At 53.3% G+C, this 15927-nt stretch overlaps 8 protein-coding genes across 8 annotated transcripts; 5 read left to right on the forward strand and 3 right to left on the reverse strand.

Moving 5' to 3' along the window:
• Positions 1–738: 738 nt before the first annotated feature.
• On the forward strand, positions 739–2516 carry MAA_08768 (Xanthine/uracil/vitamin C permease; the record flags this gene model as incomplete). The annotated part of the gene is made up of 4 exons (XM_007826766.2): positions 739–941; positions 997–1022; positions 1096–1125; positions 1192–2516. The coding sequence occupies 4 exons, from the start codon at positions 739–741 to the stop codon at positions 2514–2516; spliced, it is 1584 nt and encodes a 527-aa protein (XP_007824957.2).
• Positions 2517–2913: 397 nt separating this feature from the next.
• On the reverse strand, positions 2914–4225 carry MAA_08769 (Clavaminate synthase-like protein; the record flags this gene model as incomplete). Its single annotated transcript, XM_007826767.2, has 3 exons — positions 2914–2944; positions 3014–3511; positions 3570–4225. The coding sequence occupies 3 exons, from the start codon at positions 4223–4225 to the stop codon at positions 2914–2916; spliced, it is 1185 nt and encodes a 394-aa protein (XP_007824958.2).
• Positions 4226–5265: 1040 nt separating this feature from the next.
• On the forward strand, positions 5266–6048 carry MAA_08770 (uncharacterized protein; the record flags this gene model as incomplete). The annotated part of the gene is made up of 1 exon (XM_007826768.2): positions 5266–6048. One exon carries the CDS (start codon positions 5266–5268, stop codon positions 6046–6048), a length of 783 nt encoding a protein of 260 aa, XP_007824959.2.
• A 36-nt stretch (positions 6049–6084) lies between these two features.
• On the forward strand, positions 6085–7182 carry MAA_11010 (Peptidase S28; the record flags this gene model as incomplete). The annotated part of the gene is made up of 1 exon (XM_011412955.1): positions 6085–7182. One exon carries the CDS (start codon positions 6085–6087, stop codon positions 7180–7182), a length of 1098 nt encoding a protein of 365 aa, XP_011411257.1.
• Positions 7183–7502: 320 nt separating this feature from the next.
• On the reverse strand, positions 7503–8693 carry MAA_08771 (GA4 desaturase; the record flags this gene model as incomplete). Its single annotated transcript, XM_007826769.1, has 1 exon — positions 7503–8693. One exon carries the CDS (start codon positions 8691–8693, stop codon positions 7503–7505), a length of 1191 nt encoding a protein of 396 aa, XP_007824960.1.
• Positions 8694–9397: 704 nt separating this feature from the next.
• Positions 9398–10296, forward strand: MAA_08772 (uncharacterized protein; the record flags this gene model as incomplete). The annotated part of the gene is made up of 3 exons (XM_007826770.2): positions 9398–9620; positions 9681–9898; positions 9949–10296. The coding sequence occupies 3 exons, from the start codon at positions 9398–9400 to the stop codon at positions 10294–10296; spliced, it is 789 nt and encodes a 262-aa protein (XP_007824961.2).
• Positions 10297–11692: 1396 nt separating this feature from the next.
• MAA_11011 (uncharacterized protein) lies at positions 11693–13259 on the forward strand (the record flags this gene model as incomplete). Its single annotated transcript, XM_011412956.1, has 6 exons — positions 11693–11959; positions 12021–12057; positions 12119–12516; positions 12584–12651; positions 12715–12800; positions 12877–13259. The coding sequence occupies 6 exons, from the start codon at positions 11693–11695 to the stop codon at positions 13257–13259; spliced, it is 1239 nt and encodes a 412-aa protein (XP_011411258.1).
• A 708-nt stretch (positions 13260–13967) lies between these two features.
• MAA_08773 (uncharacterized protein) lies at positions 13968–14897 on the reverse strand (the record flags this gene model as incomplete). Its single annotated transcript, XM_007826771.1, has 1 exon — positions 13968–14897. One exon carries the CDS (start codon positions 14895–14897, stop codon positions 13968–13970), a length of 930 nt encoding a protein of 309 aa, XP_007824962.1.
• Between the last annotated feature and the right edge of the window lie 1030 nt (positions 14898–15927).

Consider the following 15927-nt stretch of genomic DNA (forward strand, 5'->3'; position numbering starts at 1 on the left):
CTCTTACTTATTTTCTGCCGCTTCTCTAGTTGCATGGCACACGCTATTCCAAGTCCCTATCTCAAACCACCAACCCTGGCCCAGTTGTGCTACTCCAAACCTCCATAAAGCTTCCCCATGGTCCTCTACTACTACATTCCTTCATCTCCACTGTGAAAATCTCGATTGCCACCCACCTTTTCGACTCTGGATGCTGAGATTCCCTCCCGGCTTGACTCTCTTTTCTTTATTCCTCCTATCGGCACAGGGAAACGCATCCGCTCACCTACCGGCTGATCGGGCTGTGCATTTGCTGGCCTGTTTTTGATGCAATTCGCTTTCCGCATGGTGTCATAGTATCCTATTTTCACTCAAGCTTTCCGAGCGTCATGGGCTGGATAGAAGATGTCAACGTCAAGGTGGCGACCAGCGTCGTTGGAAAATGGTTTCGCCTCGACGGCAGCGGCCATGTAGGTCCTCTCCTTTTCATAATCACGTTTCTCGTGCTGTACTACTCTGTTTCGGGCAATGTGTGGTGTCTCATGTTCCCCATGTTGGATGCAGGTTCCCGACTGTGGGGTTCCAACTCTGAATTGAGACATGATATCACATATTCCCCAGTATACATCACAGCTAAAGACATGCCTTCACCTTCACGTCGATCTTCGTGCTCACCATGGTTTTCATTTCTAGCCTAGAGAGAGGAAAGGATCCTATTTCCTCACAGAACTGCGAGCCGGGATGACCACCTTCTTCGCCATGGCATACATTATTGCCGTCAACGCGTCAATCGTATCGGATTCCGGCGGTACCTGCGTTTGCCCTCACACTGCTGCAGACCCTACTTGCGATAAAGATGCAGACTACATGCTTTGCACCCAGGATATCAAGCGCGACATCGTGACGGCCACTGCCGCCATATCGGCACTATCATGCTTCTGCATGGGGCTCTTTGCCAACTTGTACGTCGTTAGGGATAAAGTTGGTGACTGTTGCACTGCTGACCATGACACACAGGCCGGTTGCTTTGGCGCCAGGAATGGGTACGCTGACCAGCACTCGAACACCAGAGGCCATTTGCTTCATCGGGTATATACTAATGAGACGTCTGATTAGGCTTGAATGCTTATTTTGCTTACACAGTCGGTACGTGGTGCAAAATCGGGTGCTCTTGTTTTGTGCTCGTGCAACCGCTAACTTGGTTGTGCATAGTTGGCTATCATGGTACCGGTCTGGTCCCATACCGAGTAGCCCTCACCGCCATCTTTGTCGAAGGTTTCATTTTTCTCGGTCTTGCCATCCTCGGGTTGCGACAATGGCTTGCCAGAGCGATTCCCCACTCCATCAAGGTCGCCACGGGCGTTGGCATCGGCTTGTATCTGACTCTGATTGGACTCACGTACAGTGAAGGGATTGGTGTTGTGGTCGGAGCCACCGCGACGCCTGTGGAACTCGCGGGATGCTCTCCTGAGAATCGTCTTGCCGATGGCACATGCCCCAGCTGGGACAAGATGCGCCACCCCGCAATGTGGATTGGAATCTTCTGCGGTGGAATCTTCACTGTGATACTGACCATGTTTCGAGTCAAAGGTGCCATTATTATTGGCATCCTTCTCGTCAGCATCATTTCGTGGCCTCGTACAACACCGGTCACCTACTTCCCGTACACCGACGTTGGCAACAGCTCGTTTGACTTCTTCAAGAAGGTCGTGACTTTCCACCCCATTCAGAACACGCTCAATGTCCAGGACTGGAACGTTTCCGAATACGGGGGTCAGTTTGGCCTCGCCCTTATTACCTTTCTTTATGTCGACATCCTCGACGCCACCGGTACACTGTACTCCATGGCCCGGTTCGCCGGCCTTATGGATCCCGTGACGCAAGATTTTGAGGGCTCGGCCGTTGCCTACATGGTTGACGCGCTGTGCATCTCCGTCGGTGCTGTTCTCGGTGTTCCTCCGGTCACGGCTTTTGTCGAGTCTGGTGCCGGTATCTCGGAAGGTGGCAAGACGGGCTTGACTTCCATGTCTACTGGCTTCTGCTTCTTCATTGCCGTTTTCTTCGCCCCAATCTTCGCCTCGATTCCCCCTTGGGCCACGGGCTGTGTTCTTATCCTCGTCGGATCAATGATGGCCGGCGCTGTTCCCGAAATCAACTGGAAATATATGGGAGATGCCGTCCCCGCCTTCCTCGCTATCTGCCTCATGCCTTTCACGTACTCGATTGCCAATGGATTGATTGGCGGCATCTTCTCGTACATCATCATCAACGTCACGGTGTGGCTGGTGAAAAAGTTGTCTGGCGGACGCATACTACCATCCAACATGGACGAGCAGGAGAACTGGACGTGGCGTATTCCCGGCGGCTTTCTTCCGCCGTGGTTGGTTCGATTAGGAAAGGGCCAGAAGGACTTTTGGCGGGAGGATCCGCCGCCCACTGAGGCTGCTGTTCAGCGCAAGCTCAGCTCCGACGAGCAGGGCTCGGATGCCGGGCCAGAGGCTAAGAATTCTTCGCAACTGGCTCCAGCCAAGGCATAGAGCTGAGGTAGTTTGGTTTTTTTTTTTTTTCGTATTTTGCTGATATGATTGATGACGAGTGGAGTTTGTGTGTTTAGTGGATGCTTACAATACGATGGTGAGAGCAAGTGGTGATGATGGACTGGACGGTTAGGTGTGTGGCATTTAATAGGGCGTTTATGCAATGACAGTCATATAGTGAGACAAGATTCCATCTGCTTATACTGAGTAATGCTATACCGTGAGGTGACGTTGCCAACGCATGACGGTGAGCCACTGCTGTAGTGCTTTATGCTTACTGACACGGCGTGCATAACACCATGGTGACTTTTATTCGCCAAAAGTAGTTAGAAAACAGTGCTAATAATGATTGGTATTTGCCCGCTATTTGTCGTCTCGTCGTGAGCATGCCATGCGTCTACGCCATCAAAGCAATATGTTTCAGTTCCCTACACCATGGTTGTTAGCAGTCTCCCGGGGGGGCGAACCTGTATGCCATTGACGCTGCCTTTACTCACCCCTGGACTTGATGTCCCACCTTGGTAGGCGGGTAGCTGGGCTCGTCGCCCTCGTCCCTCCCCAGCAGCCGCTGCTCCTGCCTCAGCCTGCTCGCCCTGGCGGCCAGCTCGGGGACGGGGGCCAGGTCAAAGTCCGAGTTGAGGTGCCAGAAGAGGGTGCTCGAGATGCGGACCAGCGGCCTGTCGGGGAGCTCGCGCGCGCGGCGGGCGACGGCGTCGAGGGTGCGCTCGTTGACGACGACCTCGTGGTAGCCGGCCTTGATGAGGCCGCCCGTCGCGTGCTCGAGCTGCTTGCCCGCCTGGACGAGGAGGTGGTTCCCGGGGGGGATGGCGACGGCCAGCCGGTCGCCCGTGTTGCGGGCCCAGATGTTGAGGCCTGGGTAGCGCGAGCGCCCGTGGATGGTGAGGAAGTTGAGGTCCGTGTGGAAGCCGGCTAGTATGGTGTCCTTTTGCGCGTACTTGGTCAGGTCGGACGCCGTGGGCGCGAGGAGGTGCGGGCTGTGGGATTGATGTCTGTTAGGATATATCCTGGGGAGATGGAGGGGGAGAAACGGACCCGTATGCGCCGGCGTCGCTAAAGTATGTTGCTGGGAGGCCGAGGCCCACGGCTGTCATTTCAGATAGTTTCGACACGCTGCCCTTGGTGAGTGGGATATTTTGAGAAGGAGGGAGGGTTTTTACGGACGCGTCCTTCATGCAGGTGCCCCATTTGTCCATTGTGGGCGCCCAGCGCGGGCGGACGCCGTCGGCCGAGGGGACGACGTTGGCGGCGTTGAGGCCCGGGAACTGCGTCTCGTAGGGCGGCGGCGAGGCCATGCGCCAGAAGAAGCGGCATTTCGGGTCGGGCTGGTGGGCCGAGATGTCGAGCGGGCGCTGCGAGGGGTGCAGGCGCCGGATGACGTCGAGGCAGGGCTCGTCGACGGCGCACTTGGGCTTCTCGGTGTTTTCGAGCGTCACGCCGATCTGGTAGCTGAGCTCGGGGCGCTCGTCCTTGCGCAGCTCGGCTTCCGGCTGGGCGAAGTAGTCCTCGAGGAGGTCGAGGAAGGACTCGTTGTCCGAGGGGGAGACGCGCGAGTCGTGCAGCACGAGGGCGCCGTAGGTGATGAGGGCGTTGGCGGCTTTGGCGCACTCGGCGACGACGGCGGGCGACGACGCCTCTTGGTTGAGGTAGACGTCGAGGTCGACGACGGGGAGGTTCATCTGGTCTGCCATGGTGACGGGGTTGGTCCGTTGCAGCAGCGCGGAGGAGTGGGAGGAGGAGGGGGGAGGGAGGGAGCTGGGGATGATAAATTAATCAATGCGATGGTGGTGATTGGCGTGGAGGGGCGGGAACTCTTGCGGTTCGTCTTGCCCCGGGTTGTCGAGGGTGGAAGCGGGACAGACTGGGGCAGAAAAGCCTCGGAACCGGCCGATGTGGATATCGGGATGTCGGGTCCGGGAGGGGCGTTCATGCGAATGAATTGTCGAAGGAAGGAAGGAGGGAAGAATCTTTGCTCGAACATTCCCCAGTGTGTGATGGGGCCATGTTCGCTCTTTATTCTTTCTACAAGCGCAGTGGCGTCAACCAGTCCGGGTTCATGGTTGAACGTGCGATCAAAGGCGTTCGCCGTCGATGGCCAAAGACAGGGATGCTATCCGCCAGGTTCTTTACGAGCATGCACCGTGGGGGCAGTTACCCCGGATTGACCCAAGTTTCCCAGACTCAGAAGGTTTAGGCAACAAATACGATGAGCACACCGTTGACGCTTAGCTATTTGTTTTAACGACTCTGCTAAACGTGGATCCCTCACGCAAGGCGAAGTCTTATTTTGGTAGATCTTCTGTATTTTTCTTACAACACTATTTATACCACATCGCCTTCAGTCGCCAGATGCCCCACAAAGCACTACCTCTGAACCAACATTGACGTTTCTCAGTACAGCCACGAATTCTCGGTGCCCAGTGATTACGTAGCAGATGTGGCTGGAAGAAAAAAGGCCAAGTCCTCGCAGTGTTGGTCGGTTGGGCCCTGGGGCTTACATAAGGACCCCCTAGTTTTCTGTTCTTCAAAATAGGCACGGGGCTGTTGGTGACATTTCAGCCCAACTTTAATCTTGTCTTGACTGTCAGCATCTCTTCCACACTTCCCCGTCGTGTATGTATCAAACGGAACTCTGCATATTCTGATCATCACATTACTCCGTACGCTATACCGTCGACTACTATTCTAGGATGTGCTGGGGGCATACTTGACAGGTCTTGCAGCCAACATCATGTCTGATAAGGATCGGATTGCGGAACTCGAAAGGTTGCTACACGAAGTGACACGCAAGAGCGAAAGGTTGCGCGAGGAAGAGCAACGCAAGCACGAAAGGTTGCTAGAGGAAGACAGACGCAAGGACCAAAAGTCCACGCTGTCAGAGTACTTGTATTACTGTCACTTTCATATCTATTTAAAGCTCCGTCTCCCGCCACCGGGCCATGGCTTGCCGGTGCCCGCAACGCCTGTCGACGGTAAATTCTACCCAAAGCGGCTTCTCCCCTGGAGAACCTTTGCCCACCAGCGGGAACTACGATTTAACGACCTCAGGGCGGCTTGCGCCCAGGACCGGCGTTTTCTATCAGAGCTGGATACTAAGATCATTGGTAGACTGTTTGAAGGGACTATCGCTGAGTACATATCAGATCTCTGGAATTTCGAACGGTTCGCTATCGAGCAACCAGTCGGCAAAATTCTCGCGCCCATCTGGGACGACAAGGGACTACGTGGGCGGTATCCGTTTGCGGATATACGTGTGAAGAGCGCAGGAGAAATGCCCGGGTTTGGTGAACATATCATAGCCAGGGAGACCAGGCCTTACGGCTTCGGTATCCAAACGAGCCTGGACGGCAGTGAACACTACGCTTTCGTGTTTGATTACCAGCACGATTACGTGTTGTCCGTGGAGCATCTCCAAGAGGCTCTTCAAATGGAGACACTATTCGAAGATGTCAACGCCCGGGTTATGAGCAAATCAGACACGAGACAAGGCAATGCTCAAGAGGCCTGGCAATAATACATCGCCAGGATCCTGATACGGGTGTTCAACTTCATGATAACCTATGGGGTTTCGTATGGCTATGTCGCCGCCGGCAAGTTCTATGTTTTCCTTTACTATGATCCAACCGAGCCTCGGACACTGTATCACCATCTGTGCGTGCCAGAAAGGGTGGTGAGGGATGCGGCGAATGAGGACGACTGGTCCACGCACATGTCCAATACCGCAGTGGCCCAACTGGCCAGCTTTTGCCTTCAGAGCCTTCAATCCGAGGCGGCCGAGGGCCCGGACTTGGAGGCGTCGACGCAGGCTGCGAAGGAATCATTGGCCATATGGGGTCGGCAGGGCTACGTATCCGAGGACAGCGAGACAAATACTTGCGTCCGCCGCGCATACAACAAGCCGGCGAAGCAATACTGCACGCAGGCCTGCCTGCTTGGCCTCAAGACGGGTCGCCACCTCGCTAACAACTGCCCCAACGTGCAATTCCACCGTGCTGTCGGTGGAAACGAGCAGCACGCAATCGACATGGCCGAGTTCACCCGCCTCGTCAACGAGCAGCTTCGCAGGGACCCGTACGACTACTGCGAGTTGCTGTCCCCCTGGGGCATGTACGGGAGCACCGGGGTGCTCTTCAAGCTGGAGCTGGCACCCTACGGATACACATTTGTCGCCAAGGGCACCACGGCCACGCTACTGTGCAGCCTGGAGCACGAGACAAATGTATACGAGAAGCTCCACCGGCTTCAGGGCGACGCGGTACCCGTGCATCTGGGCTTGGTCGAGCTTCCCGGCGGTTACATACTCCCCGGAGGCCTGAGAGCAGTTCATATGATGCTCATGTCTTGGGGGGGACAAACGGTCAAAGAGGGAAAATCGCCAGGTTTGTCACTCGAGGTGCAGCGGTCCTCGGAGGCTGTTCGAAACGAGGGTATTTACCACGATGACGTGCACGATGCCAACCTGCTCTGGAACGAGGAGCTGGGCCGGGTCATGGTGATAGACTTTGACTATGCCAAGATCTTGGAACCGCCCAAGCACAAGACAGTAGTTGATCTCTCCAAGAAGGAGAGGAAAAGGGGTCAGAAGCGCGTGGTTGCAAACTGCCCTGGGAAAGCGAAGGTGCTGGACAGTCATCCAGAGGCTTTATAATAGCCAGCAGGACCAAGTCAAGTATCCGGCTATTACACGTTCTATTATAATATGCTATACTTCATTATAGCATACTGTGAAATACTGTGGTATATCGTAGTACATTGTGGAATACTTGCGGTGGGAAAGAGCAACCTATTTCTGGTTCCTGGTTATTTTCTTTATATTCCTTCTCAGACAGATTTAAGCGGTTCGCATCACAAAGAATCTGATTAGATAGCATCAAAGCGTTCAGCCAGCGAGTCAGTCCTTATAAATTACTTTCTCACAACTTCACAATGCAGTCTTTTGCGCGAATGATACATACTACAGCACTCTTCTCACCAGAGGACAAGGACGCGAACGTCAATACTCTCCCTGAGCTCATCGCCGGCAGCGGCGCCGATTTCAGGGCTCGCATGCCACGGGGCACCTGCGTGCTGGGAATCCTCGCCCAGCGATGCGCTGTCAAAGAGCTGCACGAACAGGACCTCGTCCGTCTCCTGCGCCGACACGTAGTACCACTCTGAGCCGGTGCTCGCATGCCGAGGGCTCTGCTCCGGCGGCGGTTCCTTCGCTTTCACGCCGAGCATGGCAAACTCCTTTAGCCAGTCGCCGCCTAGCTCCGGGGGCCCGGGGACCCTGTTCTCATATCGCCAGTGTACCATGTCGTCTTCGGCGCTGGCGGGCGTCTCCTTTCGCGGCGAGAACGTCAGGGGGTCGCGGGCCACCTTCTTCAGGGGCCGCCAGATACTATACGCGGCGTATCGGGGCCCAAGTCGCCCGCTCTCGGTGTTATTGTACTGCCTGGCGATGAGGGCGTCTGATTCCTTGTCGGACGGTCGAAACGCGTGGTCCTGACAGATTGTGTCCTCGGCCGCAATCATGCCTCGCTCCAGGGCTGTCTTGTAGATCTCTTGGCTGTGAAAGCGCAGCGTCCGCCGTGCAGAGAGCGGCGTGAAGTCGAGATGGGGGACGCGCGCCGGTGTCGATATAGACATGCGCGGTCGGCATGTCCAGTAGTCTGCCGGCTTGCCTTGCTTTGCCTTGCTCTTTTCTGTAGAAGCCCCCCTGTCTCCATGTTTGCCGTCGTCTGCCGGCAATGGCTTCAAGCCCGTTGGCATCTTGAACGGCTCTGGTGCTCTTGCGCCTCGCCGAAAGACGCTATGCGTAACGTGGACGTATTCGGCGCCCAGGGTCTTTGCAACTAGTTCCTTGATTTCAGGGTAATACATGCTCGCCACGGCTTCCTCGTCCATCTCTCCTTTGTTTGTATAGCATGACTCCAGGGACGCCGAGCGGTGCTTGACTACCCCGAATCCATGACTCTTGAGATGCCCGACGGCGGTGTGCCCTGGTTCAGAAAGCAATGGGCGGATATCGATCAGTGGCGAGCTTCGCGGAACGAGATCGCCCACGGGGGGAGGCGCGCCGTAGCTTCGCTGCCAAGGGTCTCCTCGCTCGGAGTTCTGGTCGACAACGGGGTGCATGTACTCTCCCAAGACCTGGCTGCTGCCGTTTGTTGAACCCATGTTGCTTGGTCGAGCGTCGGTGCCGTATTACGCCGTATATGGTCTTCGACTCTCTATGGCAGATTTGATGATGAAAATGGACGCAAATAGACCGTGATGTGAAATGCGCCTCGAAGAAAAACGACAAGACAGGAATCGACCGGATACAGCGGCACGGCTTCGTCAATCCCGATATCACTTTTACGTACTCCGTATTTTTACGTGTTGGGCGCTCTTGACGCTTCAGGCAACCAGTCTGACTTGGGGACCAACACAGCGTCACATCGCAGGTAACACGGGCCTCACATGGCTGTGGGGGTTCGGAGAAGGATTCAGGGCGACAGCTGAATGTTTACTGGGAGGACTTCGTATCCTATCAGGCAGGTTGTCAGAGACTAATGCAGGGCTTTGAGACAAGGTCCGAGATGCATCTACAGTGCTGGATCTGCCTTGTCTATTTTGAGCGGCTCCACGAGACAAAGGGCTCCTTTGTCCTGCAATCCGTCATGACAATGAATTGCCTTTTTGGCGTGTAGATATTGTTGGTTCGCGTGCGTCTACTGCGCCCGGACGAGGCGGAGGCAGTGTTTACTTTCAGAGTAATCCCTCCGTGTCTGAGTCTTGACCACGGCATCTCTTATGATAAAATGTATCAAGTACTTATTCTGAATGCACGTTCCTCTTTAATTGAAGAACAACATGCCACCCCGTGAGCAATTGCAATCATGCACTCGCGCCAAAAATACAAATTGTTGGGTCAGACGTCGTCCCGTGCTTCACAAGACGACGTTGAGTCTGATGATGACGCCACATTCTCGGCACAAGAATTGGCCTTGACGCGGGCAAGGAAGATAATATACGCACTACTTTTTATGCTTGGCGTTACTGCCGTTTCTACGGCTCTGCTCTTGACCAGACAGCGGTGCTCTCTCACCTCTCCAAGTTTCTGTAAGAAGTATAAATGCTCTGCGATATTTCAGAATACGCCACTAACGCTTTTGACATTAGTTGATCTAGAAACCAACGTGCCGGTGCCCATTTCCCATAATGACCATACCATCGAAGACCCTATGTGGGATTCTCCCGAGTATGACTGGTACCTAGGATGGGTCGCGCTGCAAAACGACGTTGCCCAGTCCAAGGGTTTGCCTACCGCCATGCACTGGCCCTGGGACAGCTCCAGGAGCATATATATATTGCACGGGTTTCACTCTTTACACTGCGTGGTAAGCCCTTCTCGCTCATCCGCGTGCCAAGCAGCATCTAACATAGCAAGCCCTTGAAGTTCTTGCTGCGCGACGTCATAATGCAGTACCACGATAACAAGACGCAGACATGGCCATACGGACATGTAACGCACTGCCTACATGTCCTTCGCGAGGACGTCATGTGTGCCGCTGACGACACGCCGCGGTATACGGGGCGGTTGCACGCGCAGGAGAACGAGACCGTGGTGGAATCAGGGATAGGCCAGGTTCGCATGTGCCGCGACTGGAACAAGCTGCGCCAGCACGCTATTGACAACTCTGCTTGCTACTATCGTCCTGGCGATCATTATATTCCGCTGCTGGATCGCTATAAGAGGTGTCCGGATGGGAGCAAGCCGTGGGAGAAGGAGGAATAGGGGAATGCTTGGATAAAGGGGTGGCGGAAGGGCGTTTTGGCATTTAGATTGTGGATTTATTTAGACTCTAGAGTATGTTTGTGGATATTTATTAAGTATCTGTAATATGAACTCTTCTGCCGCCGCATCATACAACAAAAGATCCAGAGGGGTGACAACAGGAGAGACCATGTCTGAGATTTGAACACACTTTGTTGTGCTTACAATCCATGTATAGTCTCGTTACGGGGTTTATTCTCGACGTCCTGTATAAGCATCCGCGTGGTCGTGGACTAAGCCCATGTCTATTGATTGGTTTTTTTTGTTTTTTTTTTTTTTAATTTTTAAGCTATTCCAATATTCGTGCCAACACTCTATCATAAGGTCCAAGTACAAACACCGTGTGCCTGGTTGTACCTAAGCCAGAGAACCGTGATATACTAAAAGGAAGACCGCATAAAAACGAATCATAATGTCTATGAAGTGAATAAAGCTCCTGTAGCAGCATCAAATCCAAACAATTCCCCCTGACCCTGGAAAACATTTCTCTAACCTTAAACCCTCACACGCCTAAACTCTACACCCAAACTCCATTTGCGTAGCAAAGGATTAAACCTTGGTAGATCCCCCTGACAGATACCTTGGCCTTGGTAATTCAAAGGCCGCCCGCGATGGGATGAGATGCTTGATCGTCTGCAACAAAAAATACATTAATTTAGCGAGCTTTTATACAACCCGTCAAGAGACCACTCACTGTATCTACTCCTGACCTCCCAGGTGCTTTGGAGAGAGAAATCTTCTGGTGCCGGCAGAGGAGCAGCCAGAGCGAGAGCAACCATGGCAAGAACTAGGAGGTAGAAGTTCATATCTGCTTCTTCTTTCTTTCTTTTTTTTAAATAAAGTATATAGCGGTACAATTCAGAACAGAGAGAATCGAGTTAACAATTTACAGATTTGAATTTCCAAGAAAAGCGACTTTGCGTCTCCTAGAGGTCTATATACGTTTATATCTGTCGGCGACTGGGCTGAACATCGCGTACCCTCGATACGCCTCTACAATCTCCCAGAAAGCGAAACCACATCGAACAACCCATGAGTCAGATCCAACTCCTCGTGGCTCCTACATCGAACCGTGGGGATGGCAACGCCTCACGCACAGCCTGCAGACGGTGTGTCGTGTTGCCCTGCCCGGCCCATCTTTGCCCAATCGACATGGCAATGTGACGCTGCCTCGCGCAAGGGTCGTATCCCAGAGGGCCGCGAAGTAAGACAAGCTCGAGCTTCCATTCCAGTCGAGCCAATCACCAATGCCGCCGCGCAAGGCAGCGTCAGCACCGTCCGCACCCAGACATGATGTGATGACGCTCCGTGCAGCCATCAGTCGGGGATTATCCCGACATGGCACGACATCCCCCCGATGGCCTATGTGGTCGTGCCATTCCTCCCGTTTGGCCCCCAGGAAAGGAAGGCTACCAGACCCTTCTTCCACCAGCCGTCGGTTCTCACCTCTTCTTCAGCGCCCCGTCAACACATCATGGGGCTCGACGTCGAGGCAAATGGGCTCGCAGCCTTGAGCGGCACGTTTCTGCTCCTCACCGCGGGAAGCGTCGTGTTGCGCTTCGTAGCTCGCTACAAGCAAAGGGGCCGAGTCTGGATGGACGATTACACCATGGCACTGGCGTGGGTAAGCCGAGCCCGATGCTCTGACTACACAATGGAGTCTTAACGTTTTGACCCGGCGCCAGGTCGGCTTCGTTGGCCTCGCGGCCCTGTCCTTCTTCGGTCAGCATGGGCGGAATTCGTGTTGCTCGGCCCGGAACCCACGACTAACCACGCTGTCTAGGCATATCGAGGGGATTCCTGGGCTACGCGATGCCCAGGGACAGGGCGCTGGTCCAAGCCGTGGCGTTGACGCAGGCGCGCGCTCTCATTTCCTTTGACGTGCTGACCGCAATGACGTTTGGCATGACCAAGCTCAGCGCCGTGTTTTTCTACCGGCGCACCTTTTGCCTTGGACCTCGCCGCGACGTGTTCGACTATGTCACCGTGGTCTTCGTCTTGTTCATCGCCGCGTGGACCGTGACCTTTATTGTCGTGCCCCTGAATCTGTGTGGCCCCTTGAAGAGCATCGAGTGGGATATCCACCACGCGGCGCAATGTGACCACTATGCCTACTTTAAGGGCATTTCCGTGTCCGACTTTGTTCTAGACGTTGCGGTGCTTGTCTTGCCGCTCCCCAAGGTATGGTTTCCCAACTGTGCGACGACTGTCTAGCCGCGCTGCAAAGGCTGAGGCTGACTCGCTCCAGATTTGGTCTCTCAACATGACCACGGTCCGGAAAATCGCAGTCTCCTGTGTCTTTCTCATTGCGCTCGTGTATGAACCACCCCCTTGGTCGTTGATGGAGGTGCGCATGTGCTAATGCTGCTGTTCACGCAGCGGCTTAGGTGCGAGTACAGCACGCTTGGTTATCATGATGCAGCTTATTCGCAAGGGCAGAGCTGGGAATGCTAAAGATACCTACCGTATGTGATGAAATATCAACCAGACTCTTTCTCACCAGTAGCACACGGATCGGAGGCTCACGCAACGTCCTTGCAGAGGGCAATACCCAGATCGTATATTACGCCATCCTCGAAGCCGCCTTCAACATTGTCGCGATAAACGGCCCGTCGCTTTGGTACCTCGTTGCTGGAGTTCCCCCCGAGCGTGTCCTGCATAGCATTCGCAGCATTATATCTCTTGGCTCTGGGCACCGTCCCGATTCCTCCAAGAGCTCAGTAGAACGCACCACGTGCGACGCCGCCCCGGGCCACAAACTTGATGATACGGATTCTTCGCCGTCGAGTCCCGTCAAGAATGGCGTCGAAACATACGCCATGGCGGATTTGAGTGCCGTGACTTCTACAAAGGGGGGCCAAGGTGTCATTGTTGTTGACCGTGAGTTTAGGCGAGAAGTTGAGCAACGGCATCAACATCTATAGGTAGGCAGCAGGGCTCATCTATCAAAATAGACTCCGGTCCAGGATAAGAGCTACTATATATATACAACGGTCAACCCTGTATCCTAGTCGAGTCCCTCCTCTAGGCATGCTGTTTCGAACTAGTAGCAAAATCCTATGCTTCCCCCGCAGACAACTTGCTCACGAGTGTTGCCAAAACTCGGCGCTGCCTCCCGTCCAATACTATGCATGTGCAGAAAACCCTCCAGGGCTGGGTGTACATTCCGCAACGCCTCGTGTTGGTTCTCTGCGCCATGCAGGGAGACAGGCCTCCACGTTGAACCAAAGGGCCAGTCAGTCATTGGAGGGGTAGAGAGTCTGACAACTCATACAGCACGTCGGTGGGCAAGTGGCCAGACGGTCAAAACGAGCCATGATCAGCGCCAAAGTGCTACCGGGCTCATAACTGTCACATAATGGAGGGTCAATCACGAAAAACAGTGGTACGGTGGCGCCGAGGGTGCCAGTTATATTGAGTGAGAAGTATCTGACGAAGAAATAAAAGATGACAATAAGCCTGTAGAAGCTTCCTCCTTGTATTCCCGGCTTTTCCAGCCACGACATCCAGCCCGATTCATAACTATCGAGTCTTCAAGTCAAGGTATTCGGGGCACGTAGCACCCAACTGCCGACTATGAATACCCAGTCTTCAAGACCAGCCACAAGGGGGTTTTGCAAAAAAAGCATCGACTAGGCGCTGTTTGCGGATGGGCAGGCCTGAGCCATTACCCACCCGGCAAGGTCTGGAATTTTCTGCCAAAGCAAGGGCTCGCTATGTAAGGCTCTGCAGAGGCCCTCAGTCTTGCAGACTTGTTTCCATTCGTCGAAAGATGCTTCGTTTTTGATCACCTTGACTTCGGTTTCGAGACAGCCGTACTGAGCTGGTGATGGTGAGGATTCTGCAGGCGAAGGCGGACAAGCCCAGGCAAGAGCCCATCCGGGAAGCTCTGGAATTTTCTGCCAAAGCAAGGGCTCGCTATGTAAGGCTCTGCAGAGGCCCTCAGTCTTGCAGACTTGTTTCCATTCGTCGAAAGATGCTTCGTTTTTGATCACCTTGACTTCGGTTTCGAGACAGCCGTACTGAGCTGGTGATGGTGAGGATTCTGCAGGCGAAGGCGGACAAGCCCAGGCAAGAGCCCATCCGGGAAGCTCTGGGATTTTCTGCCAAAGCAAGGGCTCGCTATGTAAGGCTCTGCAGAGGCCCTCAGTCTTGCAGACTTGTTTCCATTCGTCGAAAGATGCTTCCTTTTTGATCACCCTGGCCTCGGTTTCGAGACAGCCGTACTGAGCTGGTGCGGGTGAGGGTTCTGCAGGCGAAGACGGACAAGCCTGGGTAAACGCCCATCCGCAAAGCTCTGGGATTCTCTGCCAAAGCAAAGGTTCACTGTGCATGGCGCTACATAGGCCTTCTGCTCCACAGGCCTTCTTCCATTCTTCAAAGGTTGCTTCTTTTTTGACCACTTTCGCCTCTGTTTCGAGGCAGATGTCTGGGGCCCGTTTGCCGTAGCTGCTCCCGTCAACTCCCTTTGCAGACGTGAGCTGGGCGCCGACGGCGGGCTTGGGCTGGACCAAGGCGCTCGCCAGGGCGGCGGTGCTGGCTAGAATAATGGCGGATTTCATGATGGTAGAGGAAAAAGAGGAAGTGTATATCCAAGCAGTGGTATCGAGAGTTTGTTGACTAGACAATCGATGAAATGACGTGAGGCCTGGGTACTTATAGAGAAATAGTAATGACTATGCCGTCGTCACGATTCATAGTTCCAGCCCCTGACTCGGATACTTGTCTGAAGGACTCGGATATTCAGGTGGCAGACATGGCGAATATTGGAATCAAGACCTTATACGAATCGTTATTTATGCATGGATACAATAGTCAACTTAAAACGGCGTTGTCTTGCCTAGTTCCTGGTCGATATCAATGCCTCGTTAATCATACGATTACCATCTTTCACTGGGCCAGCCCTTGCCTCCCCTTGCCATTTTTTTTAGGATCAAGTTGCTTATTCAAGGCTAGAGCTGTCGTTATACTGCTGCCCGATGTGCAGCAGTTCGACAGCAAGTGACTCAATTTCATAACGCTCTATTCTTTACGTAGGGTTAATCTAAGGTGCTCTGAACAGTTGTGTTATGTAACTCATTTGTTCATTTTACATGTGGGTGTAGTTTGTGCGCTATCTGATCTCTTTGACGACCAACTGTCAAGGACTATGAAATAGATTAATGTCGGCAGGACGGTGAGGATGCTGTCACCAAAAGGGCGGCATGTTACACGGAAATGGCTGGTTACACAAGGGCTACGGTCACGAGACCTAGGGCAAAGTCCCTCACCGACAGACGTTTTTGGTCCCTTAAGGCCTTGGGGAAAGCCAAGGACCTTTAATACTAAAGACTGTTATTAGATAAATTAAGTAATTACTCTAAGCTAGGCTCTTATCACAAATAATGGTTTTTTATTAAAGGAAAAACCCTTCTATTTTACAGGGCCTTTTTAGGTTAAAAAAGATATTACCTGATAATAAAAGCCTTATCCTAAAAAAAGGCTTATACTATTAAGAGATAAAAGCCTAGGCCTAGAAAAGTCCTAAAAGTTACTGTTATTAATATTATTATTATTAATATTATTACTAATACTATTATTATAAATACTATT

Source organism: Metarhizium robertsii, assembly GCF_000187425.2.
Source record: "Metarhizium robertsii ARSEF 23 chromosome Unknown MAA_Scf_3, whole genome shotgun sequence".
In the NCBI taxonomy this organism is placed as follows: domain Eukaryota; kingdom Fungi; phylum Ascomycota; class Sordariomycetes; order Hypocreales; family Clavicipitaceae; genus Metarhizium; species Metarhizium robertsii.